This window comes from Nyctibius grandis, chromosome 11 (assembly GCF_013368605.1).
Source record: "Nyctibius grandis isolate bNycGra1 chromosome 11, bNycGra1.pri, whole genome shotgun sequence".
Taxonomy (NCBI): domain Eukaryota; kingdom Metazoa; phylum Chordata; class Aves; order Nyctibiiformes; family Nyctibiidae; genus Nyctibius; species Nyctibius grandis.
This window is the reverse complement of record NC_090668.1, coordinates 8,662,116-8,684,307: the sequence shown is the minus strand read 5'-3', so window position 1 is coordinate 8,684,307 and position 22,192 is coordinate 8,662,116. Positions and strand designations below refer to the sequence as shown.

Sequence of the window (22,192 nt, the reverse complement as noted above, 5' to 3'; positions counted from 1 at the left end):
CTGTAGCGCTATTTTGGCTTTTCTTTTCTTTTTATTCAAGCCGACTCATTGCATAGACTACCGTGCGCTTTTCCTTTTGCCATTCTTGCTACTGCCTTTCTCACAAATAATTATTTTAGTTTCCTTACAATATGCTGGTTAAGATGGAGGTTTGACAGCTGTTACTTTCCTCACAGCATGGCCAGATTTTCTTTCAGTGTTGAAATGCAATGTTCTCTTCTGCTACTGCCCTACCTCGTTTCTTTTCAAGATGGGGTCATTTTAATAATGACCTTGCATCTAGCCCAAAATATGCTGCTACTGTTTTAATAGTCATCTTGTCATCATTTTTTTTTTTTTTTCCCCCCCCACTTGCAACCTGGCCTGTGGTATATTACCATGAGTGGACACTGGCATGATGACTTACATCACCTCTTTTATGTAGCTGTTAGTCACCATAACATTGAAAACCACGTTTTTTTCCTCTTCCCCTTTACCGCTTCCTTCACTGCTTCCTCTTTTTTTTTTTGCTACAGGGAAAATATCCTGAAAACAGCAAAAGCTTTAGTTGAAGATACAAAATTGCTGGTTTCTGGTGCTGCCTCGAGTCAGGACAAACTGGCCCAAGCAGCTCAGTCATCAGCTAACACCATCACTCAACTTGCTGAGGTAGTAAAATTGGGAGCAGCTAGCTTGGGATCTGATGATCCAGAAACACAGGTGAGATGCTTTAAGATTTTTCTGATATTTGTAAAGAGACCAGAGACAGTTTTCATTTGATAAGACTTCGTGGGGTTTCTGCTTTTAAGCGACACAATAGGGTTCCTCTCTCTGGGACTTTTCTGGGTTTATTCAGACATCACTCTTTTTTTAGAAAACAATCAAGAGGTTAAAGCATTCAGTGGAACTAGACAAGCCTTTATGCTTTTATTTCATGGGTGTGTTCCAGCTGGGATGCTTTTGGCAAAGTATTTGTCTCATTTTACTAAGTTGTGATTGTACGCCTGAGTCATCCCATTTTTGTTCTAAAGAGCTTACATGACTTTAAAGCTACTTGTCTAGCTGACAGCTGGGCTGTGCACTGTTACTCGTGTAGGCTAACCAGCTCTTGCCATTCTCTAGCTATATCTGAGCTGTTTTTCATCTAACTCGGTAACTTCAGCCTTCAGTGTAGATTATCTCAAATATTTATTCAGTTGTTTGGATCTTGCTGAAACGCAGATTGGCCTGTGGTGATACCAAATTAGTTTGAAAAAGTCTGCTCGTCTGCACAATGCTCTGAAAGGGATGTGTGCTTTGTTTTCCTTGACCTGTATGATGGACTAAACTTTCAAGATGTTCTTCTCTAGGAAAATACTGCTGGAAGCACTTTTTTTTTTTTAAATGGAAATATTTCCATAAACTAAGAACATTTGCAAAACACATATCACACATTGTTTTTCTCTGTATGTAAAAGCTGAGAATACAGTACTTAGAATAAAAGCTATTGTGCACAAGTAATTATTTATTTGGAGCAATTTTATATTGCCAGTTTGAAATTGTAGGTGCATCATGTGTCCTAAATGGGGCATTTCTAATAGCTTTAGCGTACGATACTCTCACAGCTTTTTTTCGTAGCTGCAACACTTACTTTACCTGGTGCGATAGTTTCCGATCTCTTACACTGCAAGTTGCCGCACAGCACAGGCACTTGGACAAGAGAGAATCGCGTCAGCCTGTCTGATGTCTCAGATTCTTTTCTTATTTCCATGGTCAAAGAGCTTCTGAGCTACCAAAAGCTACATAAACTTTTCAGGAAAAGCAAAGACTTCACTTACTATGCAAGTGACAGTGAACTACAAACAGGAAGGAATGAGGCTGTTCTCTTATTATTTATAATGCTACAGAAATGCAGTTATTGTGAAGTGATTGTTCCACGCTTTTTTTTCCTGAGCTTTTTGTGCATCTTTCAACATTTTCCTTAAAATGAGCTGTTCTGACTTCCAGCAAAATACTTAAAACACCTGATTTTCTACTAGTGGAAAGGGCAAAGGAGAAGGATTTTGAGGAGAGAATTATTCAAATAATACCCTAAAGCAATTAACAAGCCTGTTGTAGCGTCTATATTTTCTCTAGGACTTGTATCTTTGAGCTTGGGTTTAGGAGACTATCTCCAGATCTGACTTTTCCTGACTTTAAGGCCAACCAAGTTATTCAGCATTTAATTCTCTATAGCCTTTTACACAGGTTCAACTTCCTTTTCCCTGAAAGAATGTCTCTGTCTAACATCTAGCGATAGCAAGTACATTTGATCTTTCAGTAGGTGATTCCAGAGTTGGTACATAACTGTAGCATTGGACTGTAGGCTTATGATCAATCTGTTTTCTTGCTCTTGTCCTGCTTCCACCCAAAGGGTGAAGAACATGAAGAAAAGTAAACCTCCTCTTAGGGAGGCTCAGAGGAAGGAAATCCTACCTGCAATCGGTATTTCAATTTCTTCACAAGAAATGGTCACTTCTATAGATTCTGACCAGTTGTATGAAATACTGTAGCTATCAACACAGCTTTTCCCCTTACAGAATATTACGTGTTTCACTGGGGTAGAGGGAGAATGGTACTATTTGTGTGCCAGTAGTAGATTTTGTTTAGCTGTGTTCTAAAAATTATGCCCTCACCCAGACTACTGTTTCTTGCCTGAGCCTTACAGCTGTTTCTCATTCCTATAGGTTGTCCTGATCAATGCTATCAAGGATGTTGCAAAGGCCCTTTCTGATCTCATTGGTGCTACCAAAGGAGCTGCCAGCAAACCAGCAGATGATCCATCCATGTACCAGCTGAAAGGTGCTGCTAAGGTAAAACCTTATTCTTAGATTTTATTTGAAGGTATCTGTGCAATCACACGTGATAGGCATGCAAAGCTTGGATTTCAGCAATTTCTGATTGCCTGAAATCTCATCTTTTTCTTTGTTTCATTATCATCCTGGGATGATACAGAAAAATAAGACGACACTATTAAGTTTCCATGAAGCTACGAGTTTTTGTAGGCTGTCAGGTTTTTGATGAAAGAACTGTAATCCTTCCTAAGAGAAATTCCTTTCTTTTGCAAGTCTGTATCTGAGAGCAGGTTCTACTTTAATGATGTTATAGACTAAAATTTATCCGCTATAAAATAGTACCTAAATACTACATTCTAAACAATGACATATGCTCAGGATAAGCATGTGGCCTGCTTATTTAGGCCTTGCAGCTTAGGGAAGGCAGGGAGGGAGGAAGCGAGGGATGAAGGCAAAAAAAAAACCTTCAATAACTCTACAGTAGGATATTGTGCACTTCTGACTCCTTTCTCCTAGATCTTTCCAGGAATTAATAGGTATCAAAGCTCAAAACTTGCACAGAATACACCATACCTGTGATATCTTTGTGCTTTATTTTCCCTGCACCTGAGATGTATCGTGACATTTGCCTCACAAAGATCTTGTGGATTCATGTCTACAAAATACTTCCATATGTGGAGATTTAGGCTGTATTGCTTCTGCTTTCACATTATGAGACTGTCATGGTAGCTTCTTGCTTAGCTGGAATCTCTTCTCGCTCTCATGTCTGTTGCTTACCTGTAAGACCTGTGCCTGTCTTCCTTTTGAGCACATGATAACAGTATGCTGTTGAGGCACTACTTGAAAATGACCCATCTACTCAAGACAAGTGTCGTCTTTACTCTTCCAGCTGTGAAGAGCTGTCTGTGTTTTAAGTCATAATTGTAAAGAAGCTGGCCTTTCTGTCTCTTCTTTTTTTCATTGTAGCTATCATTTGTATCTCAGCATACTGGGGTATAGGAAAGGTGTAGTTATTACAATGATGATTAGGATATTCTGCATCAGGACTATTTGGTTTGTGATGGGAACAGTAATACTGATTCTATACCTGCATTTGGGCTTGAGGCTGGTGTTTGGCTGCTTGCTTACCTGGGCTTTTATCTGATTGCAGAGAATGTACTGGGTAAATTTCAGAAAGAAATACCATACCTCGATTCACATCTCTTTCAATTTGCAGTGTAAGATGTGCAGGAAGAAAATGTAATCAATCTGTATAAGAGACCTACCCTGGAAATGTTGTGAATTTTCCATTTTTTTGTAAAATTTTTGCGAGGACACTCCCAGATGGTATCGCTCTGCAGTTAGTTGTTCTACATTTCTGCAACTTACAGGGCACTTTCAGAACCTGACTGGCAGGAGAGTTGGTATTTAGTCCCATAACAAGTGTACAGTTCATGAAGCCTCTTAGGCCCTATTAGAAGTAATAATGCTGCCTAGCTTAATTTGCCTCACTTCATACCCTGCTGTCTCTGAAAAATGGGAGGAAGGAATCACGTGTTTTTGTCTTCACTTCTCTCTTCTTCAGGTGATGGTAACAAATGTCACATCGCTTTTGAAGACTGTTAAAGCGGTAGAAGATGAAGCTACTCGAGGGACAAGAGCTCTTGAGGCCACAATTGAGTACATCAAACAGGAACTCACGGTACAGAACAAAATAGCCATACGTGGCAGTTTTTGAAAATACGCTCTTACATTCAAACCAGCCTGCCCAGGTGCTCCTCCTCAAGCTATGCTTTACTGCCTTGTGGTGCGTTGGATGCAATTTGGTTCCCTCAACTTGTTGCAAATCATCTCTGAAAGTACAATTACAATGCCACTTCAGCCTATCTACTTTCAGACGTTACCGGTCGCCACTTTGAGATTTGAGATGCTACTGTCATGTACAAATCTGGAAGCAACTGCTTCTTTGTTCTTTAGACATTAAGCTTTCACTACAGATAATCTTTTCTGGGTCCGATACTGTTCAATTCTCTTTGGTCTTGTCTTTGGTAATGTCTCCTCAGCATCACAGCCATATTGCACCTGCAGTTTAATCTTGCATCTATTTTTCCTTTATTATGAAACGATACTACTAGTGATACATAGCCTGCTATCTGATACTCTGTCTGAGCAGGAATTAACAATAGCATGGAATTGTCTCCCAAATTAGGTATTAGACCATGGCAATTGTTTTCCTTCCTCTTTAAGATATAAAAGTATAGGCTCTAGCTGCAGCTTTCAGTTGTTTTTTTGTTTGTTTGTTTTTTTTACTAGTACACTAGTCAGTGACATAAAATAATCTTTTCAGCAGAAAAGATTTTGTTGTATAGTCTGTGGATTAGGAGTTCTTATACCATAACTGCACTGGCACAGTTTTGCCTTGTCAAGTGCTCTCCATAAAACATCTATTTTTCATTGTGTGAGCAATGCTGTTATAAGGAAGCAATAGCTCTTGTTTGTTTAATTTTTTTGTTTTTAAATATCTGTAAATAGTTGTTGGGAATTCATACAGTGCCTACAGTGGTAAAAACTCTTGATTCCGTACATTATCAGGAATGTTCTGTGTGATATCTAGTGCATGTTACTGTCATGTATCCTCATGAAGGCCTGGCTAAGTTACATTCCTTCTCATAACTCTGATCTAAAACCTGTCCAGATCTGTCACTGAAGTGTTTTACATTATCACATCTGCTTTCTCAATCTGGTTGTTATCTCTTTGAAATGTTCCTCCCCTTCCTTTTCCTTTTGTCAGCATTGCTAAGCAATGGGTCTATGGTGGTGGTGGTGTCATCTCTTTCATGGAGTACTGGGAGAGGGTCGAGAGGAACCAAGGATGGCATGTATGTGCTCAAGAAAATGTGTCAAGCTTGACTTGGAACTCCAGGGACTGAATCTGAGCAATGCTGAGGGATGTCCTTCCTATATTGTAGACTGTATTTTTTAACATTGCTTCCATTTCTGGAGAGAGAAAGTGAAAAACTGATGAACTGGAAGCGTGGGATCTACCGGGCTCATTTTTGTCCAGACATTTGCATTGTGTAACCACTAGCCTGCTTAGGTTGCACTGTGGGTAGTCAAGAAACCTCTCCTGATTAATTGTATACTCTGAATTGCCCCCGCACAGTAAAAGAATGGCAGGCAAATACAGCTTGGGGAAAGGAAATATAAAATAAAAGGTTACCTAGCTCCTGCTACCTACATCTTGCCACAGTTTGTGTATTCCAGTATTCATGAGAGTAGTGTGTACTGCTACGTAATTTGAACTATTTTCACGTGATTCATCCTGCAAAATTGTATCTTTAGGTTTCTAAGAGAGACTAAGCATAGCATAAGAGACAACGCTCCACCTCCACTTTTTTAGGAGACATTTGAATATTTTAGTGATGTTCTCCGTCTGTCCTGTGCTGTGCTATCAACAAGCACTTGGTAGGGCCCAGTCTTTGCAGGGGAAGGATGTCCTCATGTGAGTAGGTCAGCCTAAGCAGCAGTCAGGATGAAAAAAGAATGTAATTAAAAGAATAGTAGTTCTTTTGATCCTGTAACACTCTGAACAGCTGTCTGTAACAAACTCATTCAGGTAGTTAGATGGCAGATGACATGAATGGGTTAACCTTTTTTTGTATGCTTCCCTTAGCTTATTGTTTCTCTCTGCTGTCTGTAGGTGAGCAGGCTTATCAGGACCAGGGTCATGACAAGCAAGAATGATATTTAAGTACTCTGAATATGTTTTTAATTTCCTGCGGTTTGAAGGCTGCTTCCAGTTGCTGTCTGTTTCTCATGGTAGTTGTGCTTTGACTTGAATGGTATCAGGCTTTCCTTCTGCTTTCACTTTTAGGTGTTTCAGTCAAGCGAGGTTCCAGAAAAGACATCATCACCTGAAGAATCAATCCGGATGACGAAAGGAATCACCATGGCAACTGCCAAAGCTGTTGCAGCTGGGAACTCGTGCAGACAGGAGGATGTGATTGCTACAGCAAATCTGAGCCGCAAAGCAGTAGCTGACATGCTAACAGCTTGTAAGGTAAAGATTCACTTCCTTGCCTAAGACTGGTTGTATTTTTATTTTACTTGTGTCTCTGAATCCCTTGAATGTTATTGTTTCTGTTAATTTTTCTTTGTATTAATGCTCTACTTTTCAGATGAGGAAGTTAATGATTATGATAATTTTAAGGGAAAACCTCTCTCAGAAAGGATTTTCTGTGCTATGCACAAAAAAAAAGGCAGCAGCACTAATACTGACTATTTTCTTTTTGTGAAAATGAGAAGCTTTATTTGACCTGAAATTTCCTAATTTCAGTCTCTTGTTAAACTGGAAGAGAAACAATCTGTGCAAGTAGTTATATATATTGATAATCCTATGGTCACAAATATGATTTCAATATTTTTGGGAACAGTGAAAGGAATTGTGAAAAGAATCACTCAGGTCAATTTGTAGTAGTCCTTTTCCCTCTAACCAATCCTGTCAGTTTGCTCAATTTCTTCTGGTTTTTTTTTTTTTCAAAAATGTGTTTTTGCTGTTGTGCTAAAAATATTGGTACCTGGTTTTGTACACTTGCTTGAGCTAGACAACTTTCAAAACCTGACCTGCAAAACTGGGGGGAAAGTATGTGTCATATAAATGGCTATTAAGCCATTTGGCTTTGGTCTAATGATAAAAAAGATCTAGGCATAAATAAAAAAAAAAGGGGGGGGGATTATAAAGACCTCATTCCTTTTGGTCTTCAGTAGTAACACAAAAGTGTCTTTGCCTGTAAATTATATTTATTTACTTTTGCTTTTACATATATGGAAGATGGTAGAAAAATAATGGTGCTTTCTGTGAGGTGTCTCATTTTCGTATTTGGTCAAGTCCTAACTGCCTATGTCAGTCTCAGATTAATTCCTAGCCTAATACTGCCTAGGTGGAAGGATTAATTTTGTATTGAAAATGATCCTCATTCAAAAGTGCAAGTTCTAATATAACAGGACTGGATTTCTACAAAACCATTGAGTGAAACTTTTTACTTTGACTTAGTTTTCTGACAGGGTTTTTAGTGTCTGACAGTTCTTGACCACTTTGCATGCTTCAGATTTTGATTCTATCTTCTCCACTTCGTAAACTCAGAAGGTCAACAAAACAAAGCAACTCTAATTTGCATGGGGAAATTGAACAACTGTGCTACTTACATGAGAAGTACCATAGCCTAATATGTCTTAGGCACAATCCAGTTAATTGAAACTTCTAAGGCAGGCTAAGACCAGTTCATAGTTTGGCAACATTCTGACAAATCAATTCAGGCATTAATTCAGACGCTGAGGCACACTGAACATCCTTTGTCATTTGGAAGTGGCTAGTGCAGACACATTTTTGTTTTGATCTCTCCAAACAGGCAGCAAATTCTCAGCAACAGAATCCTCTGTTTCCAACACTGTTATAAACGCACTTATATACACAATATGCAGCCCAATAGGTGATGTTGAACATGTAATTATGAACATTCATGGTTTTGTGTTTACATTTGCTCCCAGTTACTTTAATGGCTTTGGAGTTCGTGCGTTACTAGTGGCCGACAGAATGAAACTTCCTGCAAACTGAACAGTGGAGGTCTGGGATGCTGGAAAAGCGTTTGCAACCTCCCAGGGAATTACCTTCACAAAGAAAGCAATGTACAGAAGGAAAATGGCTGGGAATCATTTTATTTGCCTGTAATGACACACTGACAAGGAGTCCTTCTCAGATAATTGACTCCTTTATGAATTAGGCTCCAGTAATCTAAATTAGTAAGGAACATTCAAACATAATAGCAAACTTGCTATAGTGTAGTTTAGACCAGTAAAGGCAAAGGCTTAAGATCTAGTTTTATCTTGTCTAGCTTTCCTAACATCGAGAGCGGTTAGTGGGCAAACAGGAATAAAAGTCTCCAGGTATACTAATTTTATGCACTAAAATGTATGACAAAATAGCCATGTCATTTAACAAAGTTTTAAATAAACAGTTATTCTAAACTTCATTTAGAAAATCCTGTTTTACAAATCTTGCTCAGAGACTTAGAAATCTTATACCATTAATTCCTACAAATTGATTACTGTACAAGACATTTCCATGATAAGCCACATCCCTTGAATTTTAGGGGTAGGAGCCAGCGGTCTTAGCCTCACTAAGCCATAAAACCCATGCAATGCAACGCAACTTGGGTTTTGTGATATTTGACAAATACTGGAGGGGTTTCCAGTGTGATTAAGCTAGTCTGTACAATAAGCACTGACAAATAATCAGATTTTGATGTCCTTTCAGGTAAGACAAAAGTACATGTATACGATCTATGGTAGAATTGTATAGAATATAGCTCAGACTTCCCTGGTGTCAGGAATTTAAATGTAAGTTCTATTTCATTGCCAGCTGCCTAAGGCAAGTAGTATAAGGGATTTGTCTTCTTAGCAGTTATATATATGCTTGTGCTTGTTCTGCTATACATGAATTTACAGTGCTCGTAACTAACTCTATGCTTATAAGAAGATGCCATTTCAAAAGACGATGAGGTTGATTACTGCAGGATATAATAAACCAAGACAACTCTCATTAAAGTCAGTGGAAACACTGTAATTACATTTACTAAAGGTTAGGGCATGCCCTAAGATAATAAGAATTTCTGACTTTATTACCTCTTTGTCTAAAATAATGACTATGCAGTAAGTAACCTGTGCATAATATCACTATTTTTAATGATTGCTGTTGGAAAGGAAACAGGTACAAAAGGTCCGTCAGAAGCATACAAAATAATTCAAGTAATGACTTTGATCATTATGTAGCCAGTCAATTGAGGGAAACAATTATTCACCTTCTCTCGGCACTCATGAGACTGCATCTAGAATACTGTGTCCAGTTTGGGGCTCCCCAAAAGAAGAAAGGCACTAATTAAACAGGAGCGAACTCAGCAGAGCCCACCCAGATGGTTGGGGCTGGAGTGGAGGCCCTGTGAGGACATGCTGAAGAACTACCTGTTCAGTCTGGAGAAGAGATGGCTTTCGGGGAACCTCACAGCAGCCCTTTGAAACCTACCGGGAGATTGCTGAGAGGAGACAGCATCAGGCGATTTACTTGATGTCCATGGCAGGGGAACGAAACACAATGGTCAAAAACTGAAACATAGGAACTTCCAATTATTCTACTGTTGAGATAATTAAGTATTGGAACGGGGGCATAAAGAGGATATGAAATCTCCATCCTCAGAGGTTTTCAAAGACCTAAGTGATCTGGCCTAAATTTAATGTTGACCTGGCTTTAGGCAGGAGGTTGGACTATGTGAATTCTCCAGGTTCTTCCAAACAGCACTGATTTTTTGACTCTGACTATCTCAGTACATTTTACCTCCACAAGTTATTCATCAGTGCTGACAGCCTAGAAGTTAGTAGTACTAGAGTCAAGTAGTGCTTGCTGCCTTACTGTTTTGAAAGCACATAAAGAGAAAATGAGAGCTGATAGTGAAGAGAAGCCTCGGCATGAGGAAATAAATGTGTATTCTGGTTCTTCAGACATGTGTCTCAGTTTGAGGTGCTTTGGCAGGCTTTCTGGGCAAGTCTGGAAGAGTAAACATTTCTGTTGCAAGTCCTATCTGGTGTAGTGAGATTTCTGTTGGGATGTTTCTGGGTTACAAAACTGTCTTCTTAAAATGACTTTATCACCTCTTTAGTCTGCTGTGAAGTATATGGTTTGTTTTAAGACTCATTGAACCTTAAAAATGCTCCCAAAATATTCTGACATCAGTCTTGGTTACATATGCAAAGCATAAAAGGAAGTTTATATTTCTTTCCTACAAGTGTTTGCTCTAATTGCATGTGTAACAATAATATTTAAGTGCAGAGGCAGCATGTTAGAGTGCTTACAGTGTACTCACATGAAACACTGGGGGATCCTTCTGCCCTATTTAAAATTAAAAATAATCTGTTCTGGGTTTTTTCGGCCTCTGGAACTTGTTTGAAGTATATCGAAGATGGGGAAAATCCTATCCTCTTTCCTCCCATCTCCTTTCCCTTCAGATTATTTGTTGACAAGATGAAGGTGGCTAATGAGAGCGGTTTTTGTGCTCTGCTGATCTTGAACTTCCCGGCAGAGGGAGCCCGTAGACCAGCTACAGGCCCAGAGAACAACAGCGCTTGCTCGGGATGTTGAGGGTTGCAGGAAGGGCTCAAAATTTAAGTGAGCAGTGAGATAATCCCCCGTCCTAATGGAAGATACGAAGCTGCAGGGGTGGAAGGAGATGTTCTGTGAGAGGAAATGCTAATTTTTAAGATTTTTAGGAAGTTTCCCTTGTCAACAATTAGCACTTCTGTTCAATAAAAAAGTTCCCTAGAAGTTTATTTTAGAAAATACAAGGCTTGAAGAGGCTGCAGTTTTCGCTTTTTATTAACAATAAAATGGTTGAATTAGGCCTGTGTCACATGTCATACACTATACTTAGCGGAAATCCTTAAGAAGTCAAAGAACTGACTTTGCTGCTGCTTCTCTGTATTTAAACACATGGTTCCAGCACTGCCTATTGCTGTGTTAAATCCCTATGTCAAGCTAAAGCCAGTAATAACTTTTACGTATGCTGTGTTACTAGATAACAAAAAGCAGCTAACGCTTTTTGTGGGTGAGTGGGTTGGTTGTTTGGTTTGGGTTTTGTCTTTCTCATGTAGAATAACAACATCCTGGTGCTTCCGTAGCACTTTTCATCTGCCGTTTGCAAAGCTTTCTCTAAGGAACAAACTGTTATCTTTATCTTGTGGAATGGAGAAGGAAAAGTGAGACCCACATTTGACCTACGTACTGGGCTGGTGGTTGACCAGCGCAAAGTCTTCTGAGGCCAGCCCAGTGCTTTGGTGTCTAAACCAGATGTCCATATCTGCTTTTGTTCCTTGATGGTAGGCTGTAGAGGCTTACAGCAAAAAAAATGGTTTTAGCGTATTTCTAACCTGTAAGACGTAAATGGCCATTTGCGGGTGGTAAAACTACACTTACAATTTTGATTTTTGTTGGTATTAGTAAAAAAGAAGAGACACAATAGCATAACCTTTGCACTGTAGAACAGTATATATGCAACCCAAGAGCCCATTCCAGCTCCGAGATGTTTTCCAAGTGATATATTTTCATTAGAAGAAGTCATAAATCCTCCTGTATTTTCAGATGGTTCTTCAGGGGTTTCTCTATTTGTTCTCAACTGGCAGAAAGAAGCGGTACTACTGCTGACAATATCTAAGGAAGGACACTAAGAAAGACTGCAGATGCACACCCAGACAGGAGGATGTACTGATAAAAGGAAAAATGTTTCCAATGCCATGCTCAGAACTGGAGCTCTGCTGCTCTTCAAGCACAGTTTGCTTACACACTTACAACAGAAATGGCTGGCCCTCAAGCTCAAATGTCACTTGCACGTTATGAAAAATCTCTTTCCTTCTCTTGCCCCTATCTTCTCTGTGTTGACTTCCTCTGGTGGGAGCAGTTTTGGGGTACTAATGTTCTTTTGCCTCCTCAGCAAGCATCATATCACCCAGATGTGAGCGAAGAAGTTCGAGAGAGAGCCCTGCGCTTTGGAACAGAATGTACCCTGGGATACCTGGAACTCCTGGAACATGTTCTCCTGGTAAGGAGGAATCTGCATGCACATACTGCATCCCTTCCAAGGAGAATAATCTCTCTGGCCTCTTTCTATAGTGGCTGCTAGTGACATGTTTTTATCAGTTTGTCGCAAGATTATGAACAGTTTTGTTATTCAGGAAAAACAAGCTAAAGTAAACTCAGTACTTCAGCTCAAAGTGCGAGACAGAAGGAAGACTGGAAGTACTTAAATGGAACTGAATTCTGCATCAGATCTGGAGGCAGTACGGGTCCTGACCTAAAAATGGTCCCCGACAAAGAAACTACAATAAGACACTTCAGTATTCTTTTAAGCCCAGTATAAGCATTAGACATGTCAGGCACACTCTTGTCCCCCAGACCAAAGAGGTTACAAATAATCTTTATGAAAGCACTTTTACATGGCTTTTGCAGTCTTGATTCCAGGAAAATAAGAGGCATCTACTCAGTGCCACCCTAAAACCTCAAGCCAGCACTGCCTCACGAAGAGCTCTCCAACTCATGCTACACATGACACCCCCAAAGCTCTACATAAGACTTCTCCACTCAAATCCAAACTCATGAATCCTGCTGTCAGTTGGCTTTTCTTGACCATACATAATTGCCACGTAATATATTGTCCTTCTGTTGCTATTACATTTGTAGTAAGCAATAATGTGTGTTGGAACTCACACATTTGTGAGGTATTGCAGTTTCTGGAGGTGACCAGCAATCCGCTTCATGAATGCTCAGAGATTTCTTTTAAGTGGCTTTAAGCTGATATATTACAGTCTCTGAAACTGAAATTTGCAGCCACTAACTGCAGATTAGCAAATCCAAGTCAGCTTTACTGCTGAGAATCTAGCATGTCTAATCATTTACATCAACTTATTGAAATACACATAACATAGAAGTAAAGTCACAGTTACACTTGCCACTAGCAGGGAAAATAGTTCAAGAAAGATTGAACTTGAAATTTTTCAGATTTGGTCTCCTGAACTTGGTCATAGTACTTCTTTCAAACTATATGCCAGAAAAGATCAAAGACTTGAGTCAATTTTTGATCATTTTCTTTTTCTCTTCTGCTTAAGTAAAGATGCTTAAGGTAAGAAAGGCCTGTGCCTCCAATAAAGTGGAACAGGCCTTTCTTACCTTAAACTGCTTTACTTTCAGGGCCGTAAAGCCATGAGAAAATGCTACCCCCGCCCCCGGCAATGTTTAGAAAACTGACTCTGACCCAGATTACAACCACAATTGAAGAGCATAATGCCTGCATGGAAAAAAAGATGTGCAGAATGGACGGTAACTTCATCTTGACTCTTCGCTGAAGTCTGTCTAGAACTAGTCACGTACACACATAACAAATTCATGCTCTGCTCCATAAATGTAAACAGGATCTGGAAAGTAGATGAAAAAAAAGATCACTTTTGGAGGAGCATTGAACCAAGTAAATGACAGACTTTTTGCTCTAGGGACTCTTGTCCTCTTTCCCCTGAGTTCTTACTCTTGGAAATTGTGGCAGAGACGCAGTCTAGATGTAATCCAAGTGATTTCTTTGCTTATTCTGTGGTTACCTGAGTTCTCCTGCCATAGGCAATTTTTCTAACTTAACATGCTAGCTCAAATTTGTTTTGCTCAGATAAAAGAAAATAATAGCAAGATGGTTTCAGCATCAGACAATCCTGTTGCTTCCTGATCCCTGTTACTCTCGTAGTTTAGAACCCCTAGGTCTACAATCTCATTTAATTTATAACCTCCAGAAACGCAGATCATTGCAGATTAGAAATCTCTAATTAGTCCACGTGGCACCTTGTGATACAATTGTTAGAAAGTTCAGTCATGTCCTTGGTAGTTAGGCTAGGGATGATTGCATTGATGTCTCAACACAGGGGTGACAAGGAGTACTATTTAGTAGTAATATTTCGTTGAAGATGATACTTTTTAGGTGCAAGAGCTGTCAGATACAATATCTAAAATTTCTTAAGCCAGTGTATTGACTTGTGCAGAGGTTACATTGGGCAAGTGGCACAAAACTGACTTGATTGCCTAATGGAATATTCTTCTAATCACCTAGCTGGTGGTAGGGCACGGGAACACACTAGTTAAAGGTGTTGGGCATGCACAAATTCATATAAAACAACTTGTAAGTTGTATTCTTATCAAGGTTAAAGACTGATCTGCCCTCCTACATATTCATATGCTTCATCTCAGTCAGTATTGATGCATGCTGAGTTGAGGGGAAGTCTCAAGCTTTTGTTGTTGTTCTCATGCCATGCCTGTACATGACTCTGCAGGGGATGAGAATCTCCTGTGAGTTCTAAGTTGACTTTAAAGCAATGCAGTTTGTAAACCGCCTAGTTTTAAAATTTGCATCATTTGTTCAAGTCCAACGTTGTCACCACTATCATAGGTAACACTAGTGTCACAGTTGCTGGAGCAGAAAATGTCATTCTTTGCTGTAGTTCTGACCACATTAATGTATTTTTTGGCATTTTTGCATGTGTGGGAAGATAACCCGTGAGATGCTCAGTGCTCAATTTCTGCCATACCGAGGGATTATGCAGTGTATAAACCTCAGTTATGACCGAGTTTTTACATTTTGTTAGCATTGCAGATTGTTTAGGTATCAAGGATTCGTGTACTTCTGTTTACTATGGAAACTAGTTGACTAAAGATCATCCTTAGGAAGCAGAAGACCAGTCTACCCATACATTGACATGGCAGTTCCAGAGAGACAGAATTCCTCGTGTGGCAGAGTTCTCACCCGGCAAAGTTAAGAAAACAATTCAGTTTAGTTTATTGTATCAAAGTAAGGGGTTAGGCATTTGACTGCAAAATGGGAAACATGCTTACAAAAAGATAAAATATATTTTCAATGTGCACCTAGTTTTCAGAGCTGCTTTGCGGGGGAGTTCTTGAAAACATGAAGAAAATGCACACCTGAATATGACTTCGAAGACTCAGCCTCTTGTTTCACTCTTAAATCCTCATATATCTGTCACTCTCAGGAGTAGTTTTTGAGTATAAATGAATTTCCAGAACTTTATCTTTTTTCACCTTACAATATGGTTACTAGAAATGCAAATGTTGTTCCTGTTCAGGGGAAGAATTCAACTTCACTGTCTGAATGTCTGACTGGTTTCCATTTGAAGAAGCACAGTTTAATACTCGATGCAAATTCAGTTCAGAGGTGTCTGTCTTTCCCTTCCATTTAAGGGCCTTGCCCGAGGATGGCATTTCCATTGTGTTTCACCATCACTGATTTTTTTCCAGAACAGGCAACTAGCACTACCTTGCGAAACTCTGTATTTCTATTTATTAGAAATAGTGACCAGCTGGTTTGTTAATACTAGAAAATCAGCTCCTCTCCAGCAGTTTAGAAAGACTAAGCCTGGTGCGTAAGTATAATGACTATAACATCGAGAATGGAGTGCTAAAGCTGCATATTCCTCCCACGTACTCAAACATGTGCCTCTGTTTTGGAGAATTCTGTCCTAGTTTTACTACTGAGAACTTCCAGACAATGCTGTCAGTTCCTGTAGAAATGCAAGGCAGTGCAACTTTCCTAGTATGCATCAGACATTGCAGTGTAAACCTTTGCTCCTAGTGATTCATTGACAATTGTACTGGACTCATGTTTTCTCTCAGCTGATTGCTGTATAAAATAAATCTTTCACTAGTGTGCCTTAGGAATGTTTCAGAATTCTCTGGAATCCTTACTAATAAACATTATTATATTTTATCTTTTTCTCTAGATCCTTCAAAAACCAACTCCAGAACTAAAGCATCAGTTGGCGTCTTTCTCCAAGCGAGTTGCTGGTGCTGTTACAGAGCTCATCCAATCAGCAGAAGCAATGAAAGGTGAGTTGAGCAGCCTGTGCACAGTACAGTGTGCTTTTTAGTCCAGAGATGATGATCTGTCATTTTTGTAGTTCAAAACAAACGCAAACACTAACAAAAACCCTTTTAGTATGTTCTAGGTGTCTTGGTACCATCTACTTCCATTCTTTTAACTTTTCTGCTGGTATGCACTTGTTCACAGCGTTGATAAACATGTCTATTTGACCCTCTTCCACTTCATATGATCTGTCATAAGCCACCTGTCAATCATGTGGCCTTTGAAGATGGAACCATCAAGCAGAGAACTCAAGAGCCACAGTAGTAGAAACAAAATACAATATAACTCCTCTTGAACTGGTGGCTGAATTGTTATTGGATGGCTGGTTCCTTTCCTTACATTCATGTTTGTTCAGTCAAAATAAGTCCTTTGCTTTGCAGTGGTAGTTGCTTTCCCACTTCAAATAAAAGGGGGTACCATCACCTTACTGAATTCATGCTCAGCCTCTAGCAATGTTGTCAATTTTGGGTCTATAGTGCTTGCTGTCTTGGGTCTATAGTCCTCGGTCGGCGTCCTGCCCTCACAAAGTATGTTAATGAAACAATGAGACTTCAGAAAATTGTGGTCTGGATGATTTCCTGAACTCTTAGAATTGAACAACTTGTGGACAAATATAAATTCAGCGCTCAAATAAGCAATAAATTCCATTGCTTAACAGTTGTTCACTGTTCTTATAACAGATGAGTGATATTTTTCTCAGATACTGACTTCCTTAGTAAAATTTTTATCCAGTGATGCATGCAAACTCTTAGGATGACAGTTCCAACATTCCACATTTTAAGAGAGACACATACATACTAAGGGTGGTGTTATTAAATATTTGACCACTCCTGCTGAAGCACATCTCCTACCAGATTTACTGGGAACTTTAGTCTAAAGAAATCATCACAGCCATTAGAAAGGCATATAAGCATTCTAATCTCATAGGTAATAGAATGCTCTGGTAAATTATTTGGAATAAAGCATTGTAATAACTTTTTTCTTTTAATTCTGCACCCTACCCTCCCCAACAAAGGATTCTAGTAAATTCATATTTGTTTAATCGTTCTTTCCTAAGCTAGGCCAGCCGGAGAACACTATACTCATTTTTCTGATATTCTGTGTAACATACATTGCAGGTTTTTTCTCAGTTATTTCCTGCTTTTATCACTACACATTTCCTTGGAAAAGAATCCTGACTAAACGCTTTTCATATATGGGAATTTCTTCTTATTATTTTGTTATGGCTTTTTTTTCCTCTATGTCTTAATATAGTTACTCTGTTTCATGTAACAGTAATCTACATTATGCTTTTTCCCTGTTCAGGTAAATTTATTGAATTCTTACGCCTTTTCTGCTCTCTTTCTTATGTTTCAAAATTTCCATTTTCATTTACTAACAAGCCAAGCCAATATCAGAGTTTTTCCATTCCCTAAATGCCTTTTAAAAATCTTTTTATTGTCCTTATCTTTGGAGAAATTTATTAATTTCCAGTAGTTTTTGCATTTTAGTTCATATTCATTAAAATAAAAATTCACTTTTTATTTCTTTTTTCACTTACTGCCTGTAGGGGACTTTTTTTTATTCACTTTAGAAGTTTTTTTGTGGAAAGTAAGAAGTTTTTTAATCATTCCCAATTTTCATTCTTAATTTTTATTTATAGATACATGATAAAATTCTGTCTCCTAACCAGTTTAACATGTAAATGTTTTCACCTTTGTGAAATACCTTTTTTTGAACAGGGGCTGCTACATTTTACAAGTTTGGTTTTGACTGTGTTTATACATGCTGCCTCTATCAAAAATATTTTTTCCTCTGCTTACCTGCCAGTATTACGGTTTAATATAGAACTCCTTCTTCTTGTACACCATTTGAGCTGAAAAATTGTCTTTGGTAATGTTTTGATATTTGATGTAAAATACATATATACCTACTATATAGGGATTAGCAGCATGAGATGTAGCTCACTAGGATTACAGTACCATGTATTTCAGCTTTCTCTCAGCATATCGTAAATAGGAGCCAGTCATTTTGTATTCTCCTGTGATTTGGTCGTCCATAGCAGAAACTGCCTCTTCCTTTAGCTGCTACAATGTTGATCCATAAGCATTCAAAGCTATTTCCTTTGATGTTATGCTATGCCTGATGCAAAGTGCCAGTATCCTTCTTCCTAGTTGCTCTTCCTTAGTAACAATTAATGTTTCAGTTGATGTTTTAATATTAGGTTCACCCAAACTTTCTGATCAAGTTTCAATAAGTTTAACATTTTTTTTCCTTTCTTTTTTTTTTCATTCTAGCTTAGTCTTCCTTTGCTTAGTGTATATTGCTTCCCATCCTTTTCTGTTTCCATTTGTGATGCCACTTCTTCCCCTTGCCCGTAGTAGTTATGAACTTAGAAGTGTTCTTTCTGGTTTCCTTTTCTCTCTCCATCTGATTTTCCTTTTAGCTGTTTCATTGCTTCCCTCAATCCAGAACATGGATGCTTTCTGAATCTTGTCATCCAGAGCATAAAGTTATGAAATTGAAAATAATAATGCACTGAGAATTTCCAAAAATCTGAGAGCACCTCCAGCCAAGTATTTATTTTGTGGACCTACAAAATTTCTTTGAGCCAAGAGAAATGCCAAAACCTCAACCAAAAAAAAGTTGACCTTCCGTGGACTTGGTAGTGTTAGGTTAATGGTTGGACTCAATGATCTTAAAGGTCCTTTCCAACCAAAACGATTCTATGATTCTATGATTCTCTATGGTACAGAAACTTCTTTGGCCTTCTCTAAATTGCTGTTAGAAACACATTGCCAAAAGCATGCTTTCTTCAGTCGATACTAGCCTTCATCTCTAACCACTGCCAAAGAAGAGACTCTGAAAAGTGTGCTGTGGATGATTATCTGTCATCTATAACATGTCCTCTTTACCATTCTGTCAGACTTCTCAATGTATCTTACAACTTGGTCAAGTGAGAAACCATCTTAGTAAGAGCTCTGATAACTGAAAGTTAAGTGACAGCTAGTTTTGTTCCCAGTATGGACAGTATCCCTTTTTGAAGCTGCTTTGCTTACGCAGTTCTTAATTAAGTTATTTTCATAACAGATTAACCCTGCTAAATACTTTTTTTCACTCTGACTTACGTTTTGCTCTCAGTGGCATACACTACAGTGTTTTTATGCCATTGTGATACTAAAGTCAGCTTTCTATGATGTGCATTCCGTATTTGACACTTGAAGTGTGATTGTAAATCACCCTGTTTGAATGGCAGCTCACAGTAGCACTGAAGTTATTGTCTTTGGCTCCATTAATTTCAGGGACAGAGTGGGTGGATCCAGAAGACCCAACAGTCATTGCAGAGACAGAGCTACTAGGGGCTGCAGCATCAATTGAGGCTGCAGCAAAGAAGTTAGAGCAGCTGAAACCAAGAGCCAAGCCAAAGGTGAGTGTCCACCCCCATTGTTTCTTTGAAGTTAATAAAGAAGCAGATGTCTATAGCCCATATATTGGTGTATACTTTATTATTGTCCACGATAATGGTATAAACAATCAAACCTTGCATCAGTTTCAGTGCCAGTAGACACTGCACTGAATGGGACTTACCCCTGAAGGAAGAGGGTAAAAAGATGCTTTTCAGAGAGTGAGTCAAGCACCAGCCATAAGCAAGAGCAAAGGAAGAAAAGCCAAATGTTAGAAATGCTTTTAAGAGTTACAGTATCATTATTGTTTCTTATTTACTTTTCTGTTTCCAAACACATTTTACTGATGTGAAAAGTCATTCTCATTACTTTCCTCTGAAGACCCTTTGTCCTAATCTGAATGTGTGTAGTATAGCAGGAGAAAGCAGCAGCAACAGAGAAGGGATTCAGCAGAATGCAAAAGACCTTCAGGATTTTCTAAGATTAAAAACGTAACATTTTATGCCATATTAAGAGAGTAACTGCTTCAGTATCAAATCAGATATGTGGTATGACCATTTCTACTTAATTTTCCTGAAGGAAAATAAATTACAGTTCATTATGAAAGCAAGTAGTGTTGCATGTTGCCACGTCATTTCAAACATGTCTCTGAATATATTATATAAAATTAAGCCAACTATTTTCATGCATGATATAGAGGGAAAATATGAAACTGCTGCTATTTATGGTTGTATGAATACTTCACAAGACTGGATCACAGAGAATTGCTACCTTTTGCCTAGTGTGGAATAAGAGGGAGGTTTTAGCAGAAATTACCATGTTGCCTAGAATTCCATCTGTTTAAAATGAAAATCATGCTTTGGCTGTGTAATTGACATCAGGAAAGGACTATGTATCTATTTCCCTGTTTACGCTGCTTTGTAGGTGCAAAACTGTTTTTTAAGTAAAGCTAATGAGAAGTCTTTCTAAAAAGCAGGGCCTCAAGAACATTCAGTGTTGGATGATTGTTTTTGGTGCAGGGTGGTATTTTGTCAGATGAAATAGTTCTTGGTAGCTTCACTCTTTGAGGACTTCCCACACACCCACCCCCCCTGCTTAGTGATGTGAATAAATTAGTTCATGAAAAAGAAATGCTCTTTGTCCTGCATTTTTAAACAAGTACATCCATTTTGTTTACGAAGAAAAATGGTCTTTTATAATGAGATTCTACAGAGCAGAGGACACAGGCTGAATCTGAGGAGAGGAAGAGTCCTCCATCACCTTTTCTATACAATCACCGCACAATAGCATATGTGTGTTGCCTAGTAACATGGAGCAGTTTCCTTCCGACATCTAAGCCACTCCAGGGTCATTGTAATTTCCCAGTGAATACAGATCTCACACCTGCTCCTCATTTAACATGTTAATTTGAGTATCCAGTCTGCCTGTGATTTATTGGTCTGTTTATTTGTCATTTTCTGAACTAAAATTCATATCCAACTGTTTGTTTAATTTGAGATTTAAACAGCCTTTACATCCTTTTTTAGATGTTTAATCCCTTTCACAATATGGATTGTAATACACATCAAAGGTACTAGGAAGATCACAGAGTGGCTCAAATACCACTTTTCTGCTGAAGACTTGTGGCTTGTATCCTCTCAGAGTAGGATTTCCTGCTTCAAACAGGCTCTGTCCTTCTGATGCTCGTCTTTGACAACATACATAGTGTTGTAGTGTGAATGCCTAGACTAGGTAATGGTGTTGATACAATCGATTTTTCTCATGCTTAGTCTATGAAATGCAGGAATAATAGCTATCTTCTACGATGGAACAGACAGCTGGTCCAGCTAGACCAATATCCTGCTTTGGTTAACAGTAATCATCATCAAGTAAACTTGCAGAGAAGTCCTTAGTTGGTAATTTTAGAATAATCTGTCTGCAGGACATCCATCATCTTCATCATTATTAATTGGTGGCTGCTTCTCTGTTTCTGGGTAAGCTTCTGTTATTGGGGCAGGGAGTGGGAGTCATTTGATTTAGGCTTGAAATTTTCATCTTTGTGTGTTCCAGTTTGCCTATTACCTCTAAAGAAAAAAAATCAATAGTTGAAGGTAGGGTTTTTTCTCATTTGTTCCACTATCTTAGTTTTTTTGATACTTTTGGAATTGTTTAATTCTTTTCCTTGTTTTCTCTTCATATTTTTGCATGTATCATACCCCCTTGATGTCTTAGACTAAGACCCATAGCATGAGATGTCTTCATTTTCCACTACTGGGAGTCATCTTATCCCAGAGAACAATCTCTAAGAAGACACAGACCTGCTAACTGCTGCCTATGTTTTATTGTATGATGCACATTCTGTTTGCTTTAAATCCTGGTCATTTGGCTGCTGGTGAATGTGCTCCTAAAATGCTTAGTCCGCTCTTCCACTGCCCCATTGATGCCCTGTTACTATCTGTCTTTCTTCTGAGCTTATATCTTTCAAGCCCTTTGAGGACTCTCCTAAGTAGGTGTTGTTAACTCCTCCTGGTAACACAAAACTTGTTCA

The 22,192-nt window shown here is 38.7% G+C and overlaps 1 protein-coding gene across 5 annotated transcripts in view; it reads left to right on the top strand.

Annotated features, from left to right (window-relative positions):
- The window catches only part of TLN2 (talin 2), a 197,211-nt gene that overhangs the window by 157,781 nt on the left and 17,238 nt on the right, over positions 1–22,192 (top strand). For all 5 annotated transcript variants that reach the window (XM_068410654.1, XM_068410655.1, XM_068410657.1 and 2 more), the window contains 7 exons: positions 516–699; positions 2,685–2,810; positions 4,357–4,473; positions 6,646–6,831; positions 12,305–12,412; positions 16,140–16,245; positions 19,564–19,688. In XM_068410654.1, the coding sequence (XP_068266755.1) occupies positions 516–699; positions 2,685–2,810; positions 4,357–4,473; positions 6,646–6,831; positions 12,305–12,412; positions 16,140–16,245; positions 19,564–19,688 (952 nt within the window). The remainder of the gene's footprint in view (positions 1–515; positions 700–2,684; positions 2,811–4,356; positions 4,474–6,645; positions 6,832–12,304; positions 12,413–16,139; positions 16,246–19,563; positions 19,689–22,192) is intronic.